At 45.5% G+C, this 26,835-nt stretch overlaps 1 protein-coding gene across 7 annotated transcripts in view; it reads left to right on the forward strand.

Annotated features, from left to right (window-relative positions):
* Nucleotides 1-26,835, forward strand: part of NSMAF (neutral sphingomyelinase activation associated factor) — a 65,194-nt gene that overhangs the window by 23,148 nt on the left and 15,211 nt on the right. For 5 of the 7 annotated variants that reach the window (XM_021089346.1, XM_021089345.1, XM_005663082.3 and 2 more), the window contains 11 exons: nucleotides 60-127; nucleotides 207-243; nucleotides 7,677-7,727; nucleotides 10,041-10,112; nucleotides 10,898-10,945; nucleotides 11,044-11,096; nucleotides 19,086-19,215; nucleotides 20,996-21,067; nucleotides 22,518-22,626; nucleotides 24,813-24,989; nucleotides 26,506-26,585. In XM_021089346.1, the coding sequence (XP_020945005.1) occupies nucleotides 60-127; nucleotides 207-243; nucleotides 7,677-7,727; nucleotides 10,041-10,112; nucleotides 10,898-10,945; nucleotides 11,044-11,096; nucleotides 19,086-19,215; nucleotides 20,996-21,067; nucleotides 22,518-22,626; nucleotides 24,813-24,989; nucleotides 26,506-26,585 (897 nt within the window). Of the gene's footprint in view, nucleotides 1-53; nucleotides 128-206; nucleotides 244-7,676; nucleotides 7,728-10,040; nucleotides 10,113-10,897; nucleotides 10,946-11,043; nucleotides 11,097-19,085; nucleotides 19,216-20,995; nucleotides 21,068-22,517; nucleotides 22,627-24,812; nucleotides 24,990-26,505; nucleotides 26,586-26,835 lie in introns of those variants that run through there. The other 2 variants (XM_021089348.1, XM_013996749.2) reach the window with 2 other exon arrangements.

Consider the following 26,835-nt stretch of genomic DNA (forward strand, 5'->3'; position numbering starts at 1 on the left):
TTTTTATGTGTTTTACCTTGGCTTATTTTCATTAATATTTTTCTCTCAATTTTATTTAGATTCCTTTGAGAGATTGTATAAAAATAGGAAAACATGGAGAAAATGGAGCCAATAGACACTTTGCAAAGTATGTCATTGTCACAACTGTTTAACTTAATGTCTGCTCAAAAATTTTCTATATTTAATGACTTTTATCTGCATTTTAGGACACTATCAGGGGAGATTTCACTCATTTTCAGTCAGGTAAGAAGCACTTAGTAAATATTTTTTCCTAACCTGAGTGGACATTTAAATACAGGGAGTTCCCCACTGTGCCTCAGTGGTAATGAACCTGACTAGTATCCATGAGGATTTGGGTTTGATCCCTGGCCTTGCTCAGTGGGTTAAAGATCTGGTATTGCTATGAGCTGTGGTGTAGGTTGCAGACGTGGCTCAGATCTGGTGTTGCTGTGGTATGGGCCAGCAGCTGCAGCTTCTATTCGATCCCTCACCTGGGAACTTCATATGCTATGGGTGTGGCCCTAAGAAGAAAAATAAACACATATTTACATACACACAATAACTTTTTTAGCGTGATGAAATTCCTTGTAGAAATATCAAATGAAGATCCCTGGAATAGATGTTTAAATGCTTTTAAAATTGAGTCATTGAGCAATGTGCTTTAAAAGCAGTGATTCCTAATGGGATCCGCAGTGTTTATTAAGTGTGATTCCTGCAGCCTGAAGTTCTGGGGGGTGGGGGGTCAGGGGGTGGGTTGAGCTAAAGGTGGGAAGTCTGAACAGCATTGCAGGGCCCAGGCTGACTCGTGATGACAGCTCAGGATGCCCAGTCTCATCTAATTGTGGATGCTTGGGGTCATGACCTTGTACTCACCTCAGATTTGTTCGGTACAGATTGACGCGACCAGTGCTGTGCTTAACACTGGCAGTATAGTGATAAATTAAAACATGTTTTTTTTTCCCTCCTGTCATACACAGTTGACCCTGAAGCAAAGCAGGGGTTAAAATTCACACAGTTGAAAATTCATGTGGTACTTAACTACCAATAGCCTCCTGTTGTCTTAACCAATGACATTAGCGCTTGATTAACACATTGTATGTTACGTGTTATATACTCGTTTCTTATAATAAAGTAAGCTAGAGAAAAATGTTATCAAGGAAATTATAAGGAAGAGAAAATGCAGGACTGGACTGTCTTTACTATAAGTTTGTCTGTTTATAAGATGCATTATGACTGGGGACCTATATCAGTGTTGGCTTCTATGATACAAAACAGTTTAGATATTAGATGTGCCACTAGTAACATTGGGCATCAAAAATGAAATGTGAAAAAACCTATCTATTTGCAAGTATAATGATCCATGCATTGATAGTGAAGCGGCAGCAGTGCGATTGCTTTATCGTAGCCTAGTGTAATCAGTACGGTTGCTTTACAGTAGCCCAGTCTATACACTGCCTACCCAGTGAGTTGTAACAAGACTGTTTCGGCACATAGTATTAAATTGGATGCATTATACAGTATTAGAAACATCATCACACGTTCTTGGGGTTTTCTTTGGTTTTGTTTTTATATTTGTGGCCGTGGCCATGGCACGTGGAAGTTCTTAGGTCAGGGATTGAACCTGTGCCACAGCAGTGATGATGCTGGATCCTTAACTGCTAGGCCACCAGGGAATTCCTTGGAACTGACTTTTTTTTTTTTTTTTTTTTTTTTTTTGCTGCCCCATGCGTGACACATGGAGTTTCCAGGCCAGGGATCAGATCTGAGCTACAGTTGCAACCTATGCCAGATCCTTGACCCACTGTGCTGGGGATCAAACCCGCATCCCAGTGCTACAGAGATAGTGCCAATCCACAGTGGGAACTCCAATGATATATTAAAAAAAAAAAAAAAAAAAAAAAAAAAACCTATGATGCTAGGCTAGGCTGACATGCAGTTCCTCCAGTTAGATAGGCATGCTGTCCAGTAATGCACTTCTTTGAAAAGCAAAGTTAGGAAACAATAAGGAAACTAACAGGTGATTATTAAATGTTACTCCTCTTTGGCCTGTGTAAGGGTAGCCCATCCTCTTTGGTAAAGTCTCCATCCTCGTCTCGTCTGTCCTCATGTTGAGCGGGAGAGGGATTGGTTGCTGCTATCTGACAGGTGACAGAGCTGGAGGAGGTGAAGGGGAGGCAGAGGGGCAGCCACACCCAGTGTAACTTTATGGAAAACCATAATTTCTGGCTGGCTTTTTGGCTTTGTTTCTCTAAAAATGTTGTCCTGTTGTCCAGGCCTCCCACCATTGGTAGTCGTCAGTGCCTGCATCACCAAAGGGTCCCTGTTGCAAAAGATGTCCAGGCAGCCTTAGTAAGCAGAGCCTTCTGCCGGGTTGTCTTGTGTTAGTTTCTTTCCTGGCTCTGCTGCTTCTGCATCGTCTTGCTCGTCGTCTGGGCTGGGTTGGAAGCACTCATCTCCGTCACCTTGTCTTCTCTTAAGACCTCTGGTGTGGTCTGTTAGCTCTGGGCTTTCTCCAGGGTCTAGATCTAATGTTTCCCTCTGCCTTTTGTTGCCGTATCCTGATCTCAAGCTCATGATTTCCTTGGTGGGCTCTGTTGTAGGTCCTGTGATGTGTGCTCGGCCCCTGGACACGGTTTGCTCCAGCAGGAGTGGACCGACTTCATCTTAGGGCAGTCACGCTTTGTCTGTAATAACCGTGGCATCTTCAAGGGTGTATTCCTTCCCGTGTCTCACAGTGTCTTTGTAGAGGCTCCCTTCTGCGGCCTGCACAGTCCTGTCCGTGGAGCACTGCGTGTGAGGAGCCTTAAAGCTCCTTATGCGGCCCCCGGCCCGACCCGCAGACTGAATTAGAGGCTGTGTTTGACACTTCCCGTGTTGAATTCATGGGCTTCTGGGAGGCCAGGGGAATTGTCCAATATCAAGAGAACTTTGGAAGGCAGTCTCTTACTTGCAAAACACTTGCAACTTCAGGGACAAAACATGGAACTCGTCCATAAAAACTGTCCTTGTCCAGGCTTTTTTGTTGTACAAATGAAAGACTGGCAGCTGGGCTTATCTTTTCCCTTCAAGGCTGGGGTGTCAGCAGCTCTACTGAGAAGGGCAGTCCTGGTCCTAAACCCCACTGCGTTCGCCTGCCCCTTCCTGCCTTAAAGCCTGGTGCTTCCCGTGGTACTGAATGCAGCTCCTCTGTGGGATTCTTTTTGGTCTGATTTCAGCCTGTTCAGGGCTGGTGTCCTTTCTCCCCAGGGTTTTCTTAAGGGCGTCCGGGACGACCTGTCTCCCCTTGGTTGGCTGGTACCTTGACGGTTTTGAAACCAGACCTCTTGATGAAACCATCAAGCCGCGATTTGCCTCCATTGCATCCTCCAGCTTTAGGGCCTCACCTTCCTTTTGCTTGGCGATGTCACATGGTGACTTTGCTTTTCCTCAGTCATATTGGTCTCTAGGGACGGCTTTCTTAAAGCTGTCTTGTACCTACATGGAAGGTGCATCTTTAATATGAGATAAAGTATTTCACAGAAAGTGTCAGGTTCTCACGCCTGCTGCGTAGCTGCTTGATGGCTTGGTGAATTTCCTTCCTTTTATTTTTAAAACAGTGGTCCTTACACTGGATTCATGGTATCTCGAAGTGGTGGCCACTGCGGCTGTGGACCTGTCTCTGGTACCATCCTCCACGTCATTCAGGCTTTTCTCGTAACATCCCGACTTCCCTGTCTGCTTCTCGGGAGCACTGCCGGCATCACCAGTGGCACTTCGTGTGGGTCCCATGGTATTATTCAGGGTTTACAGTAATACACTAAACACGAGGAAAAATGGATGAGAACCATTACCGAGATACAATTCGCTGTAGAGACAGCTGCTTAGGCGGAGATGGACAGCGTCACGCGACCTTTTGAGGCTCCTCTCGACACTTAACCTCAGCGCAGTAGCACAGGAGGTGGCCTTGGAGTTGTGACAGCGTTCGGTGTGCACTGTGGTCACTACTCTGCCGCTGGGACTTAATGCGGCATCTTCACGTTTGTTTACATGTCTCACAACCACGAAGAGCACCGTGTCCAGTCTGTGTGTGGGTTTTGATAGGTTTGTGTACATTTTGTGGTTGTAAACGATAAGAGACTAGTGTCCACATGTTTTATGGACTCAACCACCTACCTTTTTATTTTTTTGCTTTTTAGGCCCACACCTGTGGCATATGGAGGTTCCCAGGCTAGGGGTCAAATCAGAGCTACAGCTGCCAGCCTACACCACAGCTACAGCAACACAGGATCTGAGCCTCATCTGCAACCTACACTGCAATTCACAGCTACACCGGACCCTTAGTGAGGGAGGCTAGGGATTGAACCTGCATCCTCATGGATACTTGTCACATTCTTTTCCACTGCACTCCAACTGAAACTGTGACATACCTTTTTTTAATTTTTTCTGTATTTCTAAGCCCTGCAGTTCATCTTCTTTCAAATTGCCCCAAATCTCCACAACTTCCCAATGTATTTATTGAAAATGGAGTTCTCCTGTGGCTTAGCGGGCTAAGGATCTGGTGTCACTGCTGTAACTCGGGTTTTGATCCCCGGCCGCGGGCGAGGTCAAAACATGGAAAGAGTGCGCATAGAAGTGAACCCGTGCAGTTTAAACCCATGTTGTGCACAGGTCAACTGCACTCGGTTCACCTCCGGGTGTTTAAGGAAGTGGAGAGGAGCGGCGATCACTAGCGCTGTCTCTGCCGTGAGTTCACCACCGTCACCTTTAAAAAGCGAGCGCGGGGAGTTCCCGTCGTGGCGCAGTGGTTAACGAATCCAACTAGGAACCATGAGGTTGCGGGTTCGGTCCCTGCCCTTGCTCAGTGGGTTAACGATCCGGCGTTGCCGTGAGCTGTGGTGTAGGTCGCAGACGCGGCTCGGATCCTGCGTTGCTGTGGCTCTGGCGTAGGCCGGTGGCTATAGCTCCGATTGGACCCCTGGCCTGGGAACCTCCATATGCCGCGGTGAATTTCCTTCCTTTTATTTTTAAAACAGTGGTCCTTACAAGAAATAGCAACAACAACAAAAAGACAAAAAATAAATAAAAAGCGAGCGCGGTAGGGCCTCTGCTCTCTGCACAGCCCCAGCTCCTTGAGGTGTTTGCACATGAATCATTCTGTGATCAAGTGGGAGTGGGGACGTCATGGGACACAGAGACAGATTGCTTTAGGATTGATGCAAAGCGTCGAGCTTCATGGGGTGAACGGTCGGGAGCAGAGAGCCTCCCTGTGGCTTTTGGGTCACTTAACCCTCTCGTTCATGGGCCTTGTTACTGGGTATTGAAGATGATGTTATGAAAGCTGGGAGACACCGGTTCGGTGATTTTTTTTCTAGGCCTGCTTTCCTTGATTCTAGTGACTTTAGGGGAGAAGATATTGCAGAGGCTGGCTTGGATTTCCTGTCCCTGGGGTAGGTGAATGCAGTCACCACCATCTGTTCTGTCGGGGAAGGAACACCATTACTGACAGTCCCGGCCCCCTGCTGTGTTCTTGTTATGTCTATAGTGTCATTCTACACGTGGCTTTGTTCTAGAACATCGATATCTTGAAAGGAGTAAGTCCTTTTTCACTTGGAAGTTCAGGTTCAACGATAAAATTAAAACGTTAATAAACGTAAAGATTAAGCCCCCAAATCCGTGCACCTCCTTCGATGGCTAAGTAAGAGGTCTTGTATCCAACAAACTCAAAACCAACTTAATCTCGGGGTGACGAGACATAAGCTAGCCTTTCCAGTCTTGAGCTTCCTGGTTTAAGCACACCACCCAAAAAACCCCCTCAACTTCCATGTGTGTTTGGTTACTTACCAGGTCACAGGGTTTCGGAGAAATGCGTTATGGTTCTTAAGGCTTTAGAGAGTTTTGCTGGCAGAATAAAAAGGGTGTATGTGAATAGTGCTCATGCATCCTGTGAGAATTTTATTCAAGGCTTTGGAAATAAGAGAACAAAAATATGTGTCCCCCTACCTTCAGTGGGGAACAGACAGCAAGCAGGTATCTTCTATAGTGTCAGGGATGATAAATGCATGCAGAACATGAAAGCAGGACGGAAGGACAGCACGAGGAGAAATGCAGGTGCTGCTTTGGATCTAGTGGTCAGGGAGCCTGGAGGCTGGAGGAGGGGGAGCCTCACTGTGACCATGACCCCGCCACGGGGTTCCGGGTGCAGCAATGCCAGAGGGGCCCTGCGGCAAGTGTGTCCTGGGCAAGGGGCAGCCTGGTGGGGGGTGAGAGAGGGGCGGGGAAGGCAGGTTGGAGCAGGGCAGGGTCCTTGTCGGGGAGGAGTTAGAATAGGACAGGACCCAAGGGGCCTGTCTGCTCTGTGTCTGAGCCACGCTGGAGGCTGGATGGAGACCCCGCTCAGGAGGGGTGAGCACGGGGAGTGTTGGGCTCTGGAGCACAGGGGGACAGCAGTGGGAGTGAGAGATGCTCAGAGTCCAGGCGTGTTCCCAAGCTAAGCCAAGCCTGACAAGCCCTGATGGTGAGAAGGCGAGAGGTCCTGGCCAAGGCCAGCCGGGTGGACAAGGGGACCCCTTACTGCAACCAAGAAGCCTGGGAGGAGCAGGCTTTGTGAGAATGTGACCACCCCGAGGAGGAAGAGGGGGCTGGTGGGCATTCAGGGGCCCAGGCTGGGTTTCAGGGAGAGGTTGAGACCATGGCCCACTTCCACTTACTTACATTAGGCCCTGGGGGCGGTTTCCCAGACTGAGGGAAGCGGCTGGGCAGAGAGCAGGGGCCCAGGACGACAAGCAGCACTGCTGAAGTCACCAGCAGCAGGTGAGGGGAGCCAGCTGGAAAACTGCTCCAGGGAAAGCCATCAGCTCTGTCGCATCTGAGAAACCGAATCAAGAAAGTCCCGAGAGAGAGTCGGTGACACGGTGACCTTGTGCCTTCTTTCTGACCTTGCCAGGAGCAATCACAGTAACACAGGATTGGAGGAAATCTGTCGTGGGCCCAGGAAAGTACAGTCAACTCTTGCAAAGAGTTTTGCTACAAAAAGGGAACAAATGGCAAAAGAAGGATGTGAAACCAAGAGAGCGTTTTTAATCTGTGTTTTAAGTGGGAGAAAGTGCAGCGTGTAATCCTAAGAGCTAGGGTTTTGGATAGCCGCCAGGTGGGGGGTCCTGTTGTGCGAGCAGAGCTGCTGGTGTGGGAGGCCAGGCAGACCCTCCCTCAAAACCTGAGGGAGGGCGGGATGAAGGGTACAGGTGCCAGCAAGTTGCTGGCTCTGGTGGGGGTGTTGCATGTTTGACACGGTTACTGGTACCTGGTGTGAGGACAGGTATCCTGGGGGGTGTGTGTGTGAAAACACTGAATGCCTGCCGCCTCTAGGGAAGAGAAATTTCTTTGTTAATGAATGAATTTCATACCTCAGTGACTTTGTTTTACCCACTTCTTAGATTAGCTTCCTTCACTTGTCTACCTTGGTCCAAGTGATGACATTCATAGGACATCTTAGACCTTGTGTTTATCCAGTCATGGGTGCTACCTTATTGTCTTGATCAATCTTTTTAATGTTTATTTTATCAGAACTTTAAAGCCATGCTATTGTTAATGCAAGTGTGTTTGGAAACAGATTCAGTAACAATGACTTAAATTTGATTCATAACCTCCTAATCTATAGTAACTCATTACAATGACAATGTTTAATTTATCTTTCTCAGGTATATTTCATTAAAGAACACAACATTGTTGCACCATATAAAATAGAAAGGGTAAGTAAAACTTTTCATTTATCCTCAGCCGTTTAAATAATGATTTTGCACATTAAGATTCTGTGTGTCTATTAACTTTAATGAAATATAATGTGTTTAAAAGCCTGTTGCTTAACAGTTATAGCAAAATTCCCCAAGGGAACCACAGACTTTAGGCCAAGAGACTTAATTCGCTTTTTAACTTTAATGTCTCTTATAGAAAGAAAGCTTAAAAGTGTGGATTAAAAGTTGAACTCAGTTGCATCGTCTGTAAGATTTATTTATTGGTTATCACGAGAACTTCTTTCAAATATTTGAAAAATGTCTCTAGGCTACACCCTTACTTAAGAGCTCAGTAACTTACAAATTCTCCCGATAGGGCGGAGGCTCTGAGTGAACATGCACACGGGACTTGTCCGGTGAGCCCAGGCGGTACACTCAGCCATTCTGGGCTTCATGCAGTGCCTTGTGCTTCCGCTCAGTGGGTACAGGGCTGACTCCTAGCAGAAGAGCTCTCACAGGACCTAGAGGCCAGTGCTCCTTGTAACGACACCTTGAATTAGGAAGGCCACCCTTGCTGAGCAGATGCTGTCCCTCAGGCTGGATCCCAGTCCTGGTCACAGGCAGCCGCCTCTGCAGTTTATGTACAGGAAGCGCTTGGCTGCTCCAGTCTGTCAGGAACGGTGAAAACTGGAGAGCGAGTTACTCTCAGGCGGTGCCGTTGGCCTTTGGGGAAGGAGGGGCCATCTCTATACGACAGCCTGTTCCCACCCACTGAAGGACCTGTCTCTGCCTTGGGTGGCACCTCCACTCACTGACAAAAGTCCTGTGGGGGTGGTGGGACCCCCCCCCAGGTTGAGCCACCAGCTGGTGCGCCCTCCCTGCCAAGGCTCCCGGGACACCCCCTCAGTGCAAAGCTGCTGAAGGACGCATAGGAGGAAGGTTTTCTGAAGCAGAGAGATGCTCCTTCGCTTCAGTGTGAGTTGGGACACCGAGGGCCTTTCAGGTTAAAAGTGGGGGGACCATGACGTTGAGGATGACAATGAGATGATGGAATAGGAAGCCCAGATGCTCATGCTTCTCACAAGAGACCGATTCCTTTGTGAAACGAGTGTGGAGCGCCCTGCGCCCCAGGTTAGCCCGAAGTGAGCCACGTTGAGGCTGGTGGGGACGGGGGGTCACATGCTTTCGTTGAAGCCCCTCTCCTGGCCTGGCGCCAAACAGCTGGGGCGGGAGAGACGACACAACCGTAAGTCCAGTGTTCTGGCTTTGGGGGCAGCTGCATCTCTGGGAGCTCTCAGGACCTGTAATGCCGTAGTGCTACAGCCCCAGGGGGTCCTCGCAGCCTAGAGCCATCCCAGCAGACTTGCCCTGGGGGGAAGGAGTGAGCTTGACACAAACTGTCACAACACATGCACAGCCAGCCTTGGAGCACCCGAGTGTACGAAGGGAGAGGCTGACAGCACAGAGGAGGACAGAGGAGACTCACACCCACATTCAGTAACAGATGCATTATCCAGACAGAGGCTCGATAGGGAGATGGCCTCGAGCAGTTCTCGGGTCAGATGGACCCCGTAGACACATGCAGGACGTCCTGCTGACAGCAGGACGCTCGCTTTCTTGAGTGTACATGGCACACCCCCCCAGGGCAGATCACAGGTCAGCAAATCTCAGAAGACTGGAGTCTCTCCTGGGAATCTTTTCCAACCACAGTGGAATGAAGCTAGAAATCCACAGCAGCAAGAAGACTCACATGTATGTGGAAATTAAACACTTTTGAACAGCCAACAGGTCAGAGTAGTTGTTAAAGGGAAATTAAAAAATACATCAAGGAGTTCCCACTGTGGTGCAGTGGGTTAAGAATCCAACTACAGTGGCTTGGGTCACAGCTGTGGCTTGGATTAAATCTCTGGCCTGGGAACTTCCATAAGCCTTGGGTGTGGCCCTTTTTTAAAAAAAAAAAAAAAAAAAAAGCAAAGAGACCTCAAGATGATCAATGAAAACAGAGCAAACCTAACTTAAAAGATAAAGCACAAGAAGTCCTAAGAGGGGGAGTTCAGAGTGATAAACCCTTAGCTTAAAAAAGGGAAAGATCTCAAAGTAAAAAAACCTAACTCTAAACCTCAAAGAACTAGAAAAAGAAGCGCAAACTAAGCCCGAAGTTAGCAGAAGGAAGGAAATAACAAATGTAGCAGCAAATCTGCTGGGGCACTCTGCTCACCAGGGCCCGCCTTCCGGGTGCGCAGAGGCGTGCATGGGCCAGCGGGGCTGCGGACAGGTTCAAAGCTAAGTTCCTGACTGCTGCTGCTCTTCCTTTGGCTTGTCTTCTTTTAGGGCACAATGGAATATGTCTTTGAATTGGATGTTTCAGGGAAAGTGGAAGATGTTGTGGAGACATTGCTGCAGGTAAGCTGGTGCTTAACTCAGACACTCACTGGCAAACTTGGGCAGAAGCTTTTATTTACTTTTTGGTCTTTTTAGGGCCGCACTTGCTGCATATGAAGGTTCCCAGGTTAGGGGTCGTATCTAAGATGTACCTGGCAGCCCACGCCACAGCCACAGCAATGCGAGATCCAAGCCACGTCTGTGACCTGCACCACAGCTCACGGTGATGCCGGATCCTTAACCCACTGAGCAAGGCCAGGGATGGAACCTGCATCCTCATGTATACTAGTCAAATTTATTTCTGCTGAGCCATGATGGGAACTCCAGAAACTCATTTTTATAGAATTTCATATTTGTATGTCTTACCAAAACCGTAACCTCTGTCACATGAGACACATTTCCCTGAATATGTTGAACTTGAAAACTCTACATTAGGGGAGTTCATGCTTTGGCTTAGCAGGTTAAGCACCCAGCATAGCATCCATGAGGACACAGGTTTGATCCCTGGCCTTGCTCAGTGGGTTAAGGATCCAGTGTTGCCGCATGTAGGTTGCAGCGTAGGTCACAGATACAGCTTGGATCAGGTATTGCTATGGCTGTGGGCAGCAGCTGCAGCTCTGATTTGATCCCTAGCCTGGGAGCTTCCCTATACCTCAGGTACAGTTGTGAAAAACGGAGAAAAAGGTACATGTTGGGAAGAAGCTATATAGATAGATGAGAATTGCTTTTTGCTGTTACTGACAGAGTGGCGGTGGTTTTTCATTGCTTCTAAGGAAATAAATTACCATCTATTTATAATATCTTAGCTTCACAGAGCATCCTGCCTGGACAAACTAGGGGACCAAGCTGCTATGGTAAGGTTTTCTAAAGATCTCTTTATTGTGAATTAACCTGTACTGCTCTATCAGTTATAAGCACTTATACCCATTTTTAAATGCTTCTGTTTTAATAGATAACAGCTATTTTGCAGTCACGCTTGGCTAGGACATCCTTTGACAAGAACAGGTAAGTTCTGAGTGATTTCTGTGTCCTGATGAAGATGGCCTCTGGCACCATCATCTTATGCCTCATTTGCTGGTCCAGCACCGATGCTGGGCGTGATCGACCACCTCCCCAGACCAGCTCGTAGGGGCGGCAGGAGTCAGGGCCTCCTTGCCGCTCCCCCAGGGTGTGTCCATCACGAAGGCAGTTGGCTGATGCTCCCCAGGATCTTCCGGTCTGTGAGGTCCTGTCCCTTCACACTGTCCCAGCCTCAGCCCAGGCCCCCAGCCCTGCCGCTCAGATCACAGGGCCGGCGTGCAGCTCGTCCACGTGCCCCCAGCCCTCCTCCTCTGTCATCCTCCCCAACTGTCCCTGATGCGCTGTGAAAATGCATTCTTTGTAAAGAACTTATTTGTTTTTACCCCGTGTCCCTCGGAGGCTCTTCCAGACCCTCCCGTTGCTTCAGGGGAGGTCTCATCCTCACCTGGCCACGGGGCACGCTGGTGGCTCTGCTGGAATCCCTGCTCTAAGTCTGTCTGCTGTGCGGTTCTTGGGGGCCACATGGTCTCTTTCCGTCGAGCCTCTGCTCTGAACACTCGGCCTCTAGTGCTCGGCCCACTCTTCCTGAGTTGTCTTGTTTCCGCTCAGCTGGCCGTTGTTCTGGAAAGACCTTCCCAACCCCTGGGCTGTGATAGGTACCTTCCTATGGTATCCTGGAGGCTCCCAGAGGCTAAGTTCTTAATGGTCTAATTTTTTTTTTTTTAAGCACCCCATATATCTTCTGCAAGTAACTATTTTAAAAATAGAGGTTTTCTACTAGTCTGTTACCGTGTTTGTTTCTTGCCATAAGTAGAGTTGAGCTGTTTGACTCTGTCTCCATCTGCCGCCCCATGTGTGAATTAGGTCGCTCTAGGACAGGCACGGGTTCTGGGAGTGCACGGAGGCTCCCTCATCCTATTTTCCTTTGTAACTTCTGTCTTCACTATTCTTGGTCTTAACACGCTTTTGCATAAATTTAGAATGAGCTTGTCAAGTTCCATAAAGGAAAAGGCTGCTGGGATTTTGATTATGATTACAGTGAACCTCCCCATTTAGTTAGGCCTTCATTTTATTTTTTTTATTTTTGCTTTTTAGGCAACATATGGAAGTTCCCAGGCTAGGGGTGGAATTGGAGCTGCAGCTGCCAGCCTACACCACAGCCACAGCAATGCCAGATCCAAGCCGCATCTGCGACCTATACCACAGCTCATAGCAATGCCTGATCCTTAACCCACTGAGCAAGGCCAGGGATCCAACCCGAATCTTCGTGGATCCTGGTCAGGTTTGTTAACTGCTGAGCCACAAAGGGAACTCCTAGATGTCACTTTTATTTTAGATTTTTTCATTTGGGATGCTTCCAGTTTAGGACAAAATAGAACATATTGGTTGAATAGATTCACTTATGGATTGTTATGTGCTAGGCTTTTGCTAAATAACATTAGTTTGCAATATTCTTTTTATTGCTATTTTTGTGAAACTTATGACCCTTATGCTACATTTTAAAATATTAAAGAACTACCGGTTAAGTCCTCCAGCCAATAATGTGTTTTCTGTTATTTATGTTTATTTCCTTTGTTTTGTTTCACTTATATAGCATTAATTTTCTTTTCAGTTTTGTTCTTGTAAGATGGTAGTTAAATGGATTGCTGTGGGAGGAAGAATAGTTTCCATTTTAGGAAGGAAAAGGAATAATAAGCATTAGCTTCTTTTGACCTCCTTAGAATGCATAATTTTTCTAAGTAGTAATTTAGACTTTAATCCTGGGCTTCAGCATGATAATTAATTTTAAAAATGGTTCTTTATAAAAGTTTTAATCCAAAGTGTTAGGCTAAGGGACTTGAGGAAGAAATTTTTACAGCTTAAAAGGGAGTTACTGCAGAATTCTATACTTCCTCTAAAAAAATAAACTTTTACTAAAATAAGCTTTTGGCATACTTCAAAGGAAAGCCTTTTTAATTAAAGACATAAAGGATAACTGTATTTTTGTTTGTTCTGAAAAGCTTCAAAAAGTTTCAGATCCTCAACAAGTTGAGAGAATAATCTAATGAGCACAGTTACCCTCTGAGTCACCAGGTATTAATTTGTCAGCATTTCACTAAATTTGCTTTGGTTCTTGTGTGCTCATGCTCCTGGCTCTGTGTGTGTGTGTGTATGTCTGTATATATAATGTGCATATGTGTGTCTTTATTCAACATATGAATATAAATTTTTTTCTGAATCATTTGAAATGATGCTGCAGGACTTGATGACACTTCCTCAGTAACTAGTTCAGCAGGTACCTGTTACAAGGAAGTTCTCTGACGTTCATGCCTCCATACTGTTATAATACTCAATTAGCAATAATTGTATAATGCCAAGTAATTTATAGCTCCATATTCAGGTTCTCTATTTGTACCCCCAAAATGTCCTCTTTAAAATACTTTCATTTTAGCCTTAGGCGTATCAAGTTTTTCTCCCATCCAGTGTCCCCCCCACCCCATTGTTTAGTATACAGATGCTGCCACCCTTTGTTGGGTGTAACTGTATTTTTTTTTATGCTATCAAAATTTTCCAATTATTTGTTACTGGCTTACAGAAAGTTTTTTTTTTTTTTTTTTGGTTTGTTTCTTGTAATTTTTTTTTTTTTAAGTGACCTTGCATCCTGTGACTTCTAAATTCAAAATTTACTCATCAGTCTTTAGGAGTTACTGTCGTGGCTCAGTGGTTAATGAATCCTATTAGGAACCATGAGATTGCAGGTTCAATCCCTGGCCTTGCTCAGTGGGTTAACGATCCAGCGTTGCCATGAGCTGTGCTGTGGGTCGCAGAGGTGGCTCAGATCCCGCTCTGGTGTAGGCTGGTGGCTACAGCTCCGATTAGACCCCTAGCCTGGGAACCTCCATATTCTGCCGGTGTGGCCCTAGAAAAGGCAAGAAGACAAAAAAAAAAAAAAAAAAAAAATTTTACTCATCAGTCTTAGCAGGGTTTTTTGTTTTTTGTAGATTCTATAGAGTTTTCTATATGTGTAATCTGTGAATAATGACAATTTCTCAGAAATTCTTGTGGCTTTTATTTCTTCTCCTTGCTTCACTGCACAGTTAATTAATAATGTGGTGGGAGCAGACCTCCTTGCTTTGTTCTTGATCTTATAGGAGAAAGGTTTAATGTTTCATCATCATGGAATGTTGATAGCTGTAGGTTTTTCATAGATGCCTTTTAAAGGAATGAGGAAGTTCCTTTGTATTCCTGGTCTGCTGAGAGTATTTTAAAAAATATGTTTACAATTTAAATACTTTCTGTGCATTTGAGATCTTTTAATTCTGTTAATATTATGAACTATGTTGATTGCTTTTGTTAAAACAATCTTGTATTGATGGGCTAAATCCTACTTGCTTATGTATTACCCTTTTTATATTTTGCTGGATGTGCTTTGCTAGTAATTTGTAAAGGAATTTGTGTCTGTTCATGGATGTTGCTGCGTAAATCTTAGTGTGAGGTTTTGCTGTCAGGGTTATGCTGACCACATAACGGGAGTTAGAAACGCCTCTTTATCTTCTTTCCTAAAAGAGTTGGTGTAGGATTGTATTTCTCCTTTAGAATTTATTGGTGAAGCCATTTAGGCCTGAAGTGTTGTTATAATTACTCAGTTTATTTACTTGATTCATAGGACTCTTGCTTGTCTGTTTCTTCTTGTGCCTGTTTTGGCAAGTTGTGGTTTTCAAAAACTTTTTCCGGTTCATTTAAGTCGTCAGATGTAGGCCCTCAAGACTGTAATGTCCTGGAGTTCCCGTCGTGGCACAGTGGTTAGTGAATCCGACTAGGAACCTTGAGGTTGTGGGTTCGATCCCTGGCCTTGCTCAGTGGGTTAAGGATCTGGCGTTGCCGTGGGCTGTGGTGTAGGTCACGGACTCGGCTCGGATCCCACTTTGCCATGGGTCTGGCGTAGGCCGGTGGCTTCAGCTCCGATTAGACCCCTAGCCTAGGAACCTCCATATGCCATGGGAAGCGGCCCTAGAAAAGGCAAAAAAAAAAAAAAAAGATTGTAATGTCCTTTTAACCATCAGCAGGATCTGTACCGATGGTTCCTCTTTTTTATTCTTTATATTGATGCTTTGTGTTTTCTTTCTTTCTGTATCATTATCACCAGAGCTTTGCCAATTTCATTAAGCTTTTCAAAGATCTAACTTTGGACTTTGGTTTTTTTCTGTTTTCCCATTTTATATAAAATTGAGGTCTGCTCTTATGATTTCCTCCTTTGGGCTCACTTTGTTTGGTTTTGGTTTCTGGTGTTTTTGCTTTTTAGGGCCACACACTCGGTATGGAAGTTCCCAGACGAGGGGTCTAGTTGGAGCTGCAGCTCCCAGCCTACACCACAGCCACAGCAACTCAGGATCCAAGCCACGTCTATGACCTGCATCGAAGCTTATGGCAAGGCCAGATCCTTAACCCACTGAGTGAGGCCAGGGTTGAACTCCCATCCTCATGGATTCTCATCAGCTTCATAATCTGCTGAGCCTCAAGGGGAGCGCCCTTCCCTTGGGCTTACTTTGGATTTAACTTGTTCTTTTTCTAGATTCCTACACACAGATCACTGATTATAGACCTTCTTTTGTGATATAAGCAGGACTAAGACAAATTACCTCTAAGCCCTGCTCAGCTACACCCCACGGATTATGAACTGTTTACAATATCATCCATGTAAAATATTTCATGATTTCCTTTATCATTTCTTCTTTGGCCCATTGGGCTTTTCTTTGGGTTGTTTAGAAGTATGTTTATCTTCTGCACATTTGGCAGTTTTATTGTTTTGCTATTGATTTCTAGTTTAGTACTGTCTTGGTTCAGAGAATATATGCCTCAGTGCTTTGATATTTGTAGAGATTTGTTTATGGTTCCACATGTGGTCTGCCTGGCAAAGGTTTCACAGGCCCTGAGAGGGATGTGTGCTGTGAGGTTGTGGAGGAGAGTGTTCGGCTCATGTCATTCAGGTCCAGTTGGTTGGTGGTTGTTCACATCATCTGTACTCGACTCTTTGTGGACTTGCTCTGTTGGTTACTGAGAAAAGGGTTTTAAAAGTTCCCGCATCTTTCTGTTAAGGCATCCTTGTCAGGCTCTGTTACTGGGTTTCTGTACCTTTTGATGTGTGATGTCGTCTTCATAAAAGGAACCCTTCATCTTGAAGAAATATTCCTCCTTGTCCATAAGCCACTCCAGTTTTCTTTTTGATAAAATGACTTTTCCATATCCAGTGGGAAAAACAAAGTGTTTTTGTGTTTTCCTGCATCTTCTTTTACACCTAACACAATCAGACATTTTAAACATTTGTCAAATTCTGATAGATGGTATATGATATCTGACTATTTTGGTACCATTTTTTTTTAATATTTCCATTACAGTTGATGTACAGTGTTTTTTCAATTTCTATTATAAAGCACAACAAACCAGTCATACGTGTATACATTATTCTTTTTCTCACATCATCCTCCATCATGTTCCATCACAAGTGACCGAATATAGTTCTCTGTGCTACACAGCAGGATCTCATTGCTTTTCCACACCAAATGCAATAGTTTGCATCTTTCAACCTCAAATCCCCAGTCCATCCCACTCCCTCCCCCTCAGCAACCACAGGTCTGTTCTCCAAGTCCATGAGTTTCTTTTCTGTGGAAAGGTTCATTTGTGCCATATGTAAGATACCCAATATAAGCGGTATCATATGGTACTTGTCCTTCTCTTTCTGACTTACCTCACTTAGGATGAGAGTCTTCTAGTAACAAACTATAGAAATGATCCCTGAAAGTAGTTTCACACACCAGTTTTCTTAAGTGTTGTGATTGCATGGTATATCCTTTTCTACCATTTTACTTTTAACCTGTGTCTTATTCCGTTTCCAAAAATACACACTGTTTATAGTTGTCTTGCTTTTTATACAGTCTGATAATCTCTGCTTGTTAATGGGAATGTTTAATTGACTTACAATTTTTTTTTTTGTCTTTTCTAGGGCCACTCCCTCGGCATATGGAGGTTCCCAGGCTAGGGGTCGAATCGGAGCTGTAGCCGTCAGCCTACTCCGGAGACACAGCAATGTGGGATCCAAGCCACATCTGCGACCCACACCACAGCTCACGGCAATGCTAGATCCTTAACCCACTGAGCAAGGCCAGGGATTGAACCCGCAACCTCATGGTTCCTAGTCGGATTTGTTAACCACTGAGCCACAACGGGAACTCCCTAATTCACTTATAATTAAGTAACTATTGATAGTTGGTTTTAAACCCACTCTGTTTCCTAGCATTTTGTTTGTTCGTTGTCTCTGCTTCACTTTTCGTTGCTGCCTTTTGGGTGAATGTGGTATTGTTAAGGATTCGTCTTGTTAGCTTTATCACTTGGTGTCACTCGGAGTGTGCACTTTGAGGGGTACAGGGTGTACCTACAACAGGAGTATCTTCTATTCCTTCACACTCACACACACAAGAACCTTCCTGCAGTGTGTTCCCTATAGCCCCTCCTGCCCATTGTGATCTGTGGTCTTATATTAGATTTCTACATAAACCGGAGAACCCCTATACAGTGTTGTTATTTTAAAGCTTTCTAAAGAATTCTGGTTACATACATTTGTGTGTACATAAATGTAAAACACTGACAAGTAATCTTTTTCTGTCGCCTCGGCTATTTGAATATTGACGTCCCACTGCTGGTCTTTGCTTCCTGCAGACCCAGTGCTGCATCTGCTGGGTCATTTCCCTTCCGCCTGAGCTTCCTGTCGTGTTTCTCTGGCCCGGATCTGATCAGGGCAGATTCTACCCAGCATTTCTGAAAATACATTTATCTCACCTTCATTTGGGCAGGGTATTTTTTGTTGGAAACAGGATTCTGGGTTGATGGGGTTTTCTTTCACTACTTGAAGGATTTTTTTCTTACACTGTGGTGTCTGTCGTTCCCTGTGAAAAGTCACACCATTTATCTTACTGAAGGAGCCAGACTGGTCTCATCAGGGCTGGGGATCCCGGCACCTGGAGCATTTGGCGATGCCCACGTGCCTTTCCGCGGAGCTGCCAGCCTCTGCCTAGGGAGGCTCCCTGCGCTTCGCCCCACGTGCTCCGCCTCCACATCCCCACCCTCTGGCGACTCCCTTCCTGCCTCATCTGCAGCCCTTGCCCACCACAGAAGGTGGCTCCTCCTGCCACTCAACGCTGGGTCCTCCCTCTGGGCTGCTTGAGCTTTTTCATGGGTTTCAGAACGTGAGAGTTTGCAGCCCATCTGGCTGCTGTTCACGGTGGGGGGAAGCTGGGGGGCCCCTCCCAGGCCCAGCTGGAGGGGAAGCCTGCCCTGACGCTTTTGTTCTGTTACTTGTGGGGGAGACCTATTGGTAACCCAGTTATTTAGCTAAGTAATTGCCTTAAAATATTGATGATTCGGTTGTTTCCCTTCTATTTTGTTTAGTAAAGCAAAAGTCTTTTATTTAAATTTAGGAGGGAATAGCAATAGCAATCACCTTTGACTGGTTTTACAGACTGAAACCCACAGAAGACTATACCTTGGAACTGCTATTCAAGTAATTATGTACTCAGTGTTATGAAGGGTGGTGTGAAATAGATGCTATCTATGCCAAAACGGTTTCTGTGACTGTAAAAATAGGTCTTGATGACACAAATAGAAAATTATGTTAATGTCAGAATGTTTCAAGGCCGACTTATTTGGAGGAGGAATTAAAGAGTTCAGCCAAAGGGTTGCTTGGTATTTTTTTTTTTTTTACTTGCCTGCCTTCTCTTCGATACATAACCTCAAATGCTTTTTAAAAACCAAGTACTCGGTATACTATTTTATAGTCAGTTTTATTTAAGCGGCTAATTTATGTTACCATTTTTCTTGCATTGAATGTAATGTTCAGATGCTTGTTCTGCAGAGTCGCACTGTAGCTCCCTCACATAAAGTTCAGCCTAGAAAATAGATGTTTCTGATTTTTCTTGCTTTTGCTGACAAATATATTCTCAGATTCCAAAGTGTTTCTGAAAAGCTGCACATGGAATGCAAAGCAGAAATGGTGACCCCTCTGGTGACAAACCCTGGACACGTGTGCATCACTGACACCACCCTGTATTTTCAGCCTCTCAACGGGTACCCGGTAAGGAGACTGCAGGCCGCGGGGGCTCCTTTGCGCTGCAGTTTTTGTCTTCAAGCTCTCTTTCCCATGAACTCGACTTCACAATTCCAGGATTCTCATGTCCTATGTTTTGGGGAGGAGGAGAAGTACCTCCCTGTTCCCATCCAGCGTCTGGTATTTGACAGGCTCCCTGTGTTGTGTGATCCTAATGTCCACGCATCAGAGGCTGGGCTCTTCTGACTTAGGTTCAGTTATTTCGGGGTCACGTGTCTCCATGTTGTGAAAAGAACCCCTGCCCCATGACTCTGGTGAAGGGTCCCTGGAGGTTTATTCTTTCTACTTGGAAGCACTTCTGCAGAAGAGCCATGAAATATACTAAGAGATGGATGTTTTCTGTACCTCTGCCCACATGTACACCTAAGTTGGTGTTTCCTGATTTTCTTTCTTTACAAAGAAAATCAGCCGCCCCGAGTCTCTCCCTAGAGGCGGTCCTCTGCCGGCCGCTGCGGAGGTGCACGCGTGACCCTGTTGTTGGGCAGCTGCAGCGCTGCTCCCTGAGGGTGGAAACAGTCCTCTCTTTCACACTGGGCCAGAAAGTCAGCTCGGATTTCTGTACTAAAACGTGTGAATATTGGCTGCGTTATGTGGATCTGGCCCCTCTTCAGAGTGGTTTGTTGAAAGAACAGAAATCCTAATAGATTGTATGTTTGAGCCATTTGGCAGGAGCTTCAAGAACAGGAGTGTTGAGTTCCCGTTGTGGCTTAGTGGTAACCAGCCTAACTAGTATCCCTCAGGATGCAGGTTCGATCCGTAGCCCTGCTAAGTGGGTTAATGATCCTGCGTTGCCCTGAGCTGTGGTGTAGGTCGTGGACGTGGCTTGGATCATGTGTGGCTGTGGTGTAGGCCAGAACCTGCAGCTCTAGTTGGACCCCTAGCCTGGTAACATCCATGTGTCGCACATGCTGCCCTAACAGCGATGTCCACCAGGGGTGGGAGGGCATGCCTGTTGGGCCCTCTGGCAGACAACACATTGCTACTGGCATTCCCTGGTGTAATGCATTAGCTGGGCCGTGGCTGTGGCTTGGGCAGGTACTTTCACAGAAATAGAGTAGTTAGCTCTTCCCAGGTCTCTTGCAGTCCTTGGCCCGTCTTCAGGCAGCAACCCCAGCCCCGGCTTTTAGCCAACCTCAGTGCCTTTTCTGACCTCCTTCATCTTACTAGTCTCTTAAGGCTCTAGAGAAGCAAGGAAATTTTCCTTCAAGTTGAGAGTCTGGTTTATATTCCAGCTGTTTATGAGCCTTAATACACTATAGGGTTTAAGGAGGTGTAAGAGATTCTAAAAAAAAGTGTCAGTTCTAAGCAAACCATAGGCCTATAGAAAGGGAAAACCTATAAAAAGCAAGAGGTTGTATACACCAGTCCTCGAATATTCCCTATCGCCATTCAGGGCTTCTGAACACAAGCTGCCTATTCTTGCTTGGCCCTTGGATTAAACCTTTCTCCTCTCCAAACTCCAAAAAGGAAAAAAGAAAAAAAACCCTTATCACTAACAACCTCACCTGGGAGATGGAGGCACGCATTATTTATTTTGGGGTACGGAGTGTGTGTGGGGGAGCATGTCCCCAGTCCAAAAGCTGGCGAAGAGTAAAGTGAGGTGTGTCCTGCTGCAAGCGCTGTCTTCCCAGTTTCTGTTGGTAACTCATCTGGAAGGTGGGATTGGGCTGCCGTTTCCCCTTCCAGACGCTGATGGGCGGCTTCTGAGTCAGTGTTGATGTTTGAGACGGTCTTTCTACTCTTAAAGAAACCCGTGGTCCAGATAACGCTGCAGGACGTGCGCCGAGTTTACAGGAGGAGGCATGGCCTCATGCCATTGGTGAGTTTGTGGAACCATCCCGTCCAGAGGATGGGGTCCCAGCTTCCGTTTTGCCAGTGATTTATTGACGTATGAACACCTGGGGCACCTCTGGAAAGGACGGGTGTGGGGTTTTCAGAGTCTGGGCGCTCCTTTTTGGGATGAGCTGGGCGTTTACAAAGGAGTAAGTCTGTAGGCAGCAGGGCTGCTGTAAAAATGATTTGGGCTCCAAGAGCAGGAGTGCTAGAGGGCCTCGGGTTTCTCCTCTGAGCTGAGTTCTCAGGGCTCTGGGTTCCTGTGGGGGTGGCCCTTGCAGAGCCCACCCCGGGCTCCCCGCCACCACCTTTTCGAGCAGCAAGGTCTCCAAGGCAAGTTTGGAAGCTCTCAGTGAAGCTGTAGCATGTTCACTGCTAACTTCTATTAAGTGGGCCCTCAGGCCCCGGGGGAGAGAGAAATGGACGAAAGGCCCATGTAAGTCCCCTCATTGTCCTCCCCACATTCCCCCAGGAGGCCCGTGTCCACCCTCCTATTGGTCCCGCAGGCTTACTGTAGAAGCCAGTCCCATGTCAGGCTTTAATTCAACAGCAGCATCTGTGTATTTGTTCTCCTTTGAAGATGCACTAGTCAGCTGGTGGCATTACATACAAAAGCATTGTGGAATTTTAAGTGCCTCATTTTTGTATTTTATATTTATGAGATTTAACCATTTCCTGCCTGTTTTACTTAAAAGGCGACTCTCCATTTCTAGTGCTACTAGAGAATGAGGGGAACAGATCCTATTAAAAATCTCCACTTGTTTTGCATAGAGAGATGAATCAGGAAGAGAAGAACTAGCCATTGATTCAGTATCTTCGGTGTCCTAGGCGGTTTATGGACCGTGTTTGTTTCCTAGCCCAGTCCATGTGGGGTTGATGAGACTCTATTTCACAGTGAAGTTGAGACTCCGGGGGTTAAGGCCCTGAGTTCCCTCGCTGGACATGGTGAAAGGCTGTGTGAACCAGGCCATGCTGAACATTCATCCTCTCTCTGTTCCCGTCCCATCTTGGCCTCGCCAACAAAGCATTCACAGCCCATAGTTATCTGGAGAATAATTGCAACCTACTGGTTGGATGAGTTATTCAATTATTGGTTAATTTGACGTAATTATGATTTAACTTCAAAAAGAAAGTTGAACATCTGTGTTTGAAGATCCGTGAAGACACAGACCAGCCAGGTTTGAATGTCACAATAATAGATTCACAAATGCTCTTTATGAGTAAAAATACTCCACACCACAAGGAGTTTTACAAAGTTTAATTGAGGCACAGGACTTGTCCTTATACAGATCGAATTCATAGCTGGGGAATATGCATTCAGGACCTCCGAATAAACAATGTAGATGTGTAATTGAAGCATCTTTTGGTCTTGGGTCGCTTATCTTGAGATTGGAAGGTGAATGCAGTGCTGTTTGTTTTTCTCTCTGGATTTGTAGGGCTTGGAAGTGTTTTGCACAGAAGATGACCTGTGTTCCGACATCTACCTGAAGTTCTATGAACCTCAGGACCGAGACGACCTCTATTTCTTTATTGCCACGTATCTAGGTTGGCTCTCAGCTTGTGTGTCTGTCCTGTGAGGGTGGTTCGGCTCCTGAATGACAGGGCTGGGGAACAAGAGAAGGAAAAGGCTGTGTCCAGAACCACCTCTCTGTGGTTCAGCTGACTTCTCAGCAGTAACCATGGTTAGCAGAAAAGCATTTTAGAAATGAAGAGAAATAGAATGGAATTTGGTGGTAGTTCACTCTGATTCTATGTTTTAAAAACTCTTGACAAATGTATTTAAATGTTTTTTGGGTGTCTTAATCCCCAAGATGAATGAATTGTAAAGATCCACCTAATTTTTTCTTTTTTTTTTTTTTTTTTTTTGCCGCCCTGTGGTATATGGAGTTCTGGGCCAAGGATCAGATCTGAGCCATAGTTGTGGCCAACACCATACCTGCGGCAACGCCAGATCCTTAACCCACTGTGCTAGACCAGGGATAAAACCTGCATCCCAGCCCTGTGAAGAAGCCACCAATCCCATTGTGCCACAGAGGAAGCTCCCACCTAGTTATTTTTATGTCCAGTCTTATGTTTATGAAAACCAGGATTCAGTTTCTTCCTGGGAGACGGTGAATTACCCAGTCACATGGTTGCGGTCCTTAATCGTGATCTTGATTCCAAATCTGGAAGACAATACAGAAGAACGAATGAACCTTCTGTGGTTCCATGGAACTCAGTTCGCTTTTAATATTTCCTCAGTCTTCCCTGGGAGATGCGAGTTTTCCTACCTTTATCAGAACACCAGTATTTTTCTTTTCAAGCATAAACATATTAAGTTGTGCAGTTGAATTGTTTTCAAAGGTGCTGGGTGGCTAAAGTGGAATAATTTTTTTTAAAAGATGTTGGCATTTTATTAATACCATCTTCAGTCTGTCTGCTGCTCCAAACATAAAGTGAAACTGCTTATGAGGTATAGTGAGTTATTTACTTAGACATTTTCGCCAAGGAGGAATAGTTTACTTTCAGTAAAGAGCATTTAATTTTACAGTAGGTTTAGCTTTTTTTTCCCCTCACAGTAAGCTATTCACTTAATGTGTATCAAATATAGCTTTGGTATAAGTTTACTGTTATCGCCTGTATTCTAATTTTTTCCATTTAATTTTTCTAACTATAACAAGATTAGAACAACAAAACTCACTGTCATGGTGAGTCCTAACTCAATTCAAAAAACTTGCCAGGCCTAAAGTCTGCTTGTTTGGAGTTTATTGATGAGATGGTTCAGGCTTTCTCTGAGATGTTCTGAGAATGGAAAATCAGAATATGTGTGTGTTTTTTTTTTTTTTAAGCCCTTTCCCTAATAGCTGACTAGAGAAAAAGTTGGCAAAGTATATATTAATCAGCAAATGAATTAGATACGTTGTTGCAGATAAAAAGTTGAAAGCAGGGTTTTCTAAACAAAATAGACTCATTTTGACTCCCTTTATAGGGAAGGTATCATTGGTGCCACACAATCTGTGGTTGCATTTCTCCTGTGGGATTTCTGCCAGTGGTCTCTCTGGCTGTTCTAGTTTGAGAAGTTGCATGCTCCTGTTTTCCTCACTGTCAAAAATAATACACAGTCATTGACAAATTAGCAGTAGCACCCTCCCATCTTCCAGATCTAAAAGAAAAAGATTTTTTGATTTCATAAGAAATGTAGGAAATGAGCTTTTACAAATGGTCATGGCTTCTTCAAGGCATTAAAATTCTAACACATTTGGGAGTTCCCTAGTGGCGCAATGGGTTAAGGATCCTGAGTTGTCACTGCCGTGGTGTGAGTTTGATCCCTGGCCTGGGAACTTCTGTATGCAGCAGGTGCTGCCAAAAAAAAAAAAAAATCCAGAACCAAAAAAACCCTCAAGCACATTTGGAAGGATTCTTTGTTAGTGCCTAGTATAGACTGTATGGATATATATTACCATGTAATATTTCTATATTGGCACCATACTTTATCTGTTTCATACCATAGATTTCATAGAGAAGGATGTTTTATATATCCTGTACTTAATAATTTTCCCTTCTGGATCTTGGAGATGCTCACTTAAAGGAACAGCTCTGGTGAAAACAAACCATAGCCTACCTTTCTTAAAGCGTACTTTTTGAAAAACTTGGGTCGAAGGCTGTACGTGGGACGCCTCCATGGCGCTTGTCTAGGCGGGGGATGCATGGGTAGGAGGACAGAGCTCAATGGCCCCATCTTGTCCCCACAGAGCACCACGTGGCAGAGCGCACGGCCGAGAGCTACATGCTGCAGTGGCAGCGCGGGCACCTGTCCAACTACCAGTACCTGCTGCACCTCAACACCCTGGCTGACCGCAGCTGCAATGACCTCTCCCAGTACCCGGTGTTCCCCTGGGTCATCAGCGATTACTGCAGCGCCGAGCTGGGTACGTGCCGCCAGCAGAGGGCGCTCGGTTTCCCTTCCCATGTCCCTACTCAAGGTGGCCTCTCTCCGGCCACCATACCTGCTGGTCATATGGATTGAACTGTTTCGCAGTTTTCTCTGTGGAATTTAATTCCTTAAAAAAAAAAAAAAAGCACTCAGATACTTGAAAGACTACACAGAGCGTGTAATAAGCCCTTGTTACCATTATTACCTATAAGTACCTGGTTTGAAGTTACTTGTTCCACTTTGAAAACAGTATCTCAGGTTATTATGTTACTTTAAAATTCACATTAAAAAATGATTACCAAAAGCAATAGCTATTCATTATAGAACACTTAATACTAAAATACTCAAAAATTATCATGTGACAACCATTTTAACTTCGTGGTGTATATACATGTATATGCATATCTCAAATTATTTTTATTTTTTGTCTTTTTTTCCTTTTCTAGCACTGCACCTATAGCATATGGAGGTTCCCAGGCTGGGAGTCCAATCAGAGCTGTAGCCACCATCCTACACCAGAGCCACAGCAACGCGGGATCCGAGCCTCGTCTGCAACCTACACCACAGCTCATGGCAATGCTAGATCCTTAACCCACTGAGCAACGCCAGGGCTCGAACCCGCAACCTCATCATTCCTAGTCGGATTTGTTAACCATTGCACCACGACAGGAACTCCTCAAATTATTTTAGCAAAAATGTGATTGTATCATAATTTTATTTGGTAGTGTCTTATTTTGTCTTTTTGTCTTTTCTAGGGCCACAGCTGTGGCATATGGAAGTTCTCAGGCTAGGTGTCGAATCGGAGCTAGAGCTGCCAGCCTATACCACAGCCACAGCAACGCCAGATCCGAGCCGTGTCTGTAACCTACATCACAGCTCACAGCAATGCCGGATCCTTAACCTACTGAGCAAGGCCAGGGATCAAACCCGAAACCTCATGGTTCCTAGTTGGATTCTTTTTCCGCTGCACCACGACAGGAACTCCTAAAATCAAGTCTTTTTTTTTTTTTTTTTTTTTTTTTTTTTTTGTCTTTTTTGTTGTTGTTGTTGCTATTTCTTGGGCCGCTTCTGCGGCATATGGAGGTTCCCAGGCTAGGGGTTGAATCGGAGCTGTAGCTACCGGCCTACGCCAGAGCCACAGCAACCCGGGATCCGAGCCGCATCTGCAACCTACACCACAGCTCACGGCAACGCCGGATCGTTAACCCACTGAGCAAGGGCAGGGACCGAACCCGCAACCTCATGGTTCCTAGTCGGATTCGTTAACCACTGCGCCACGACGGGAACTCCAAGTCTTTGTTTTAATATCAGTATTCAAAGCATTTGCAAGCTAGAGATACTACTCTTGAGTGGTTGTCACTAACTTAAAAGTTCTAACCTTCACAGCTACATAAATAATGATCAGAAATGCTATCATTCTAATGGATCTGCCTTCATTTTAAGAGAACTGTTTATTGTTTGGAAATGTGTGCCTGTGTGTCAGTTCAGGGGCTGATGTTGTTATTTTATAGATTTGTCAAATCCAGGAACCTTCCGGGACCTCAGTAAGCCAGTGGGGGCCCTCAACAAGGAGCGTCTGGAGAGGCTGCTGGTGAGTGGACTTGGGGATTCCTGGTTTCTAAGGAACCCTGGGAGCCCAGGCCTGTGTTCTTGTTGCACCTGAAACGCATATCTCCAGGACTTGGGTGGGGGGCTCTTCATCTCCCTTCCTGCCTGCCCACCCCTCCTTCCCCAGGAATGGGAGTTTAGCTGCTCCGAATGTGCATTTTTTGCCTACAGTTCAGGAGGTAGGAAGCAGGCTTACAGCTTTATTTTCAGGAACATGCTCTCTGGTGAATCGC

This window comes from Sus scrofa, chromosome 4, assembly GCF_000003025.6.
Source record: "Sus scrofa isolate TJ Tabasco breed Duroc chromosome 4, Sscrofa11.1, whole genome shotgun sequence".
NCBI classification, from domain to species: domain Eukaryota; kingdom Metazoa; phylum Chordata; class Mammalia; order Artiodactyla; family Suidae; genus Sus; species Sus scrofa.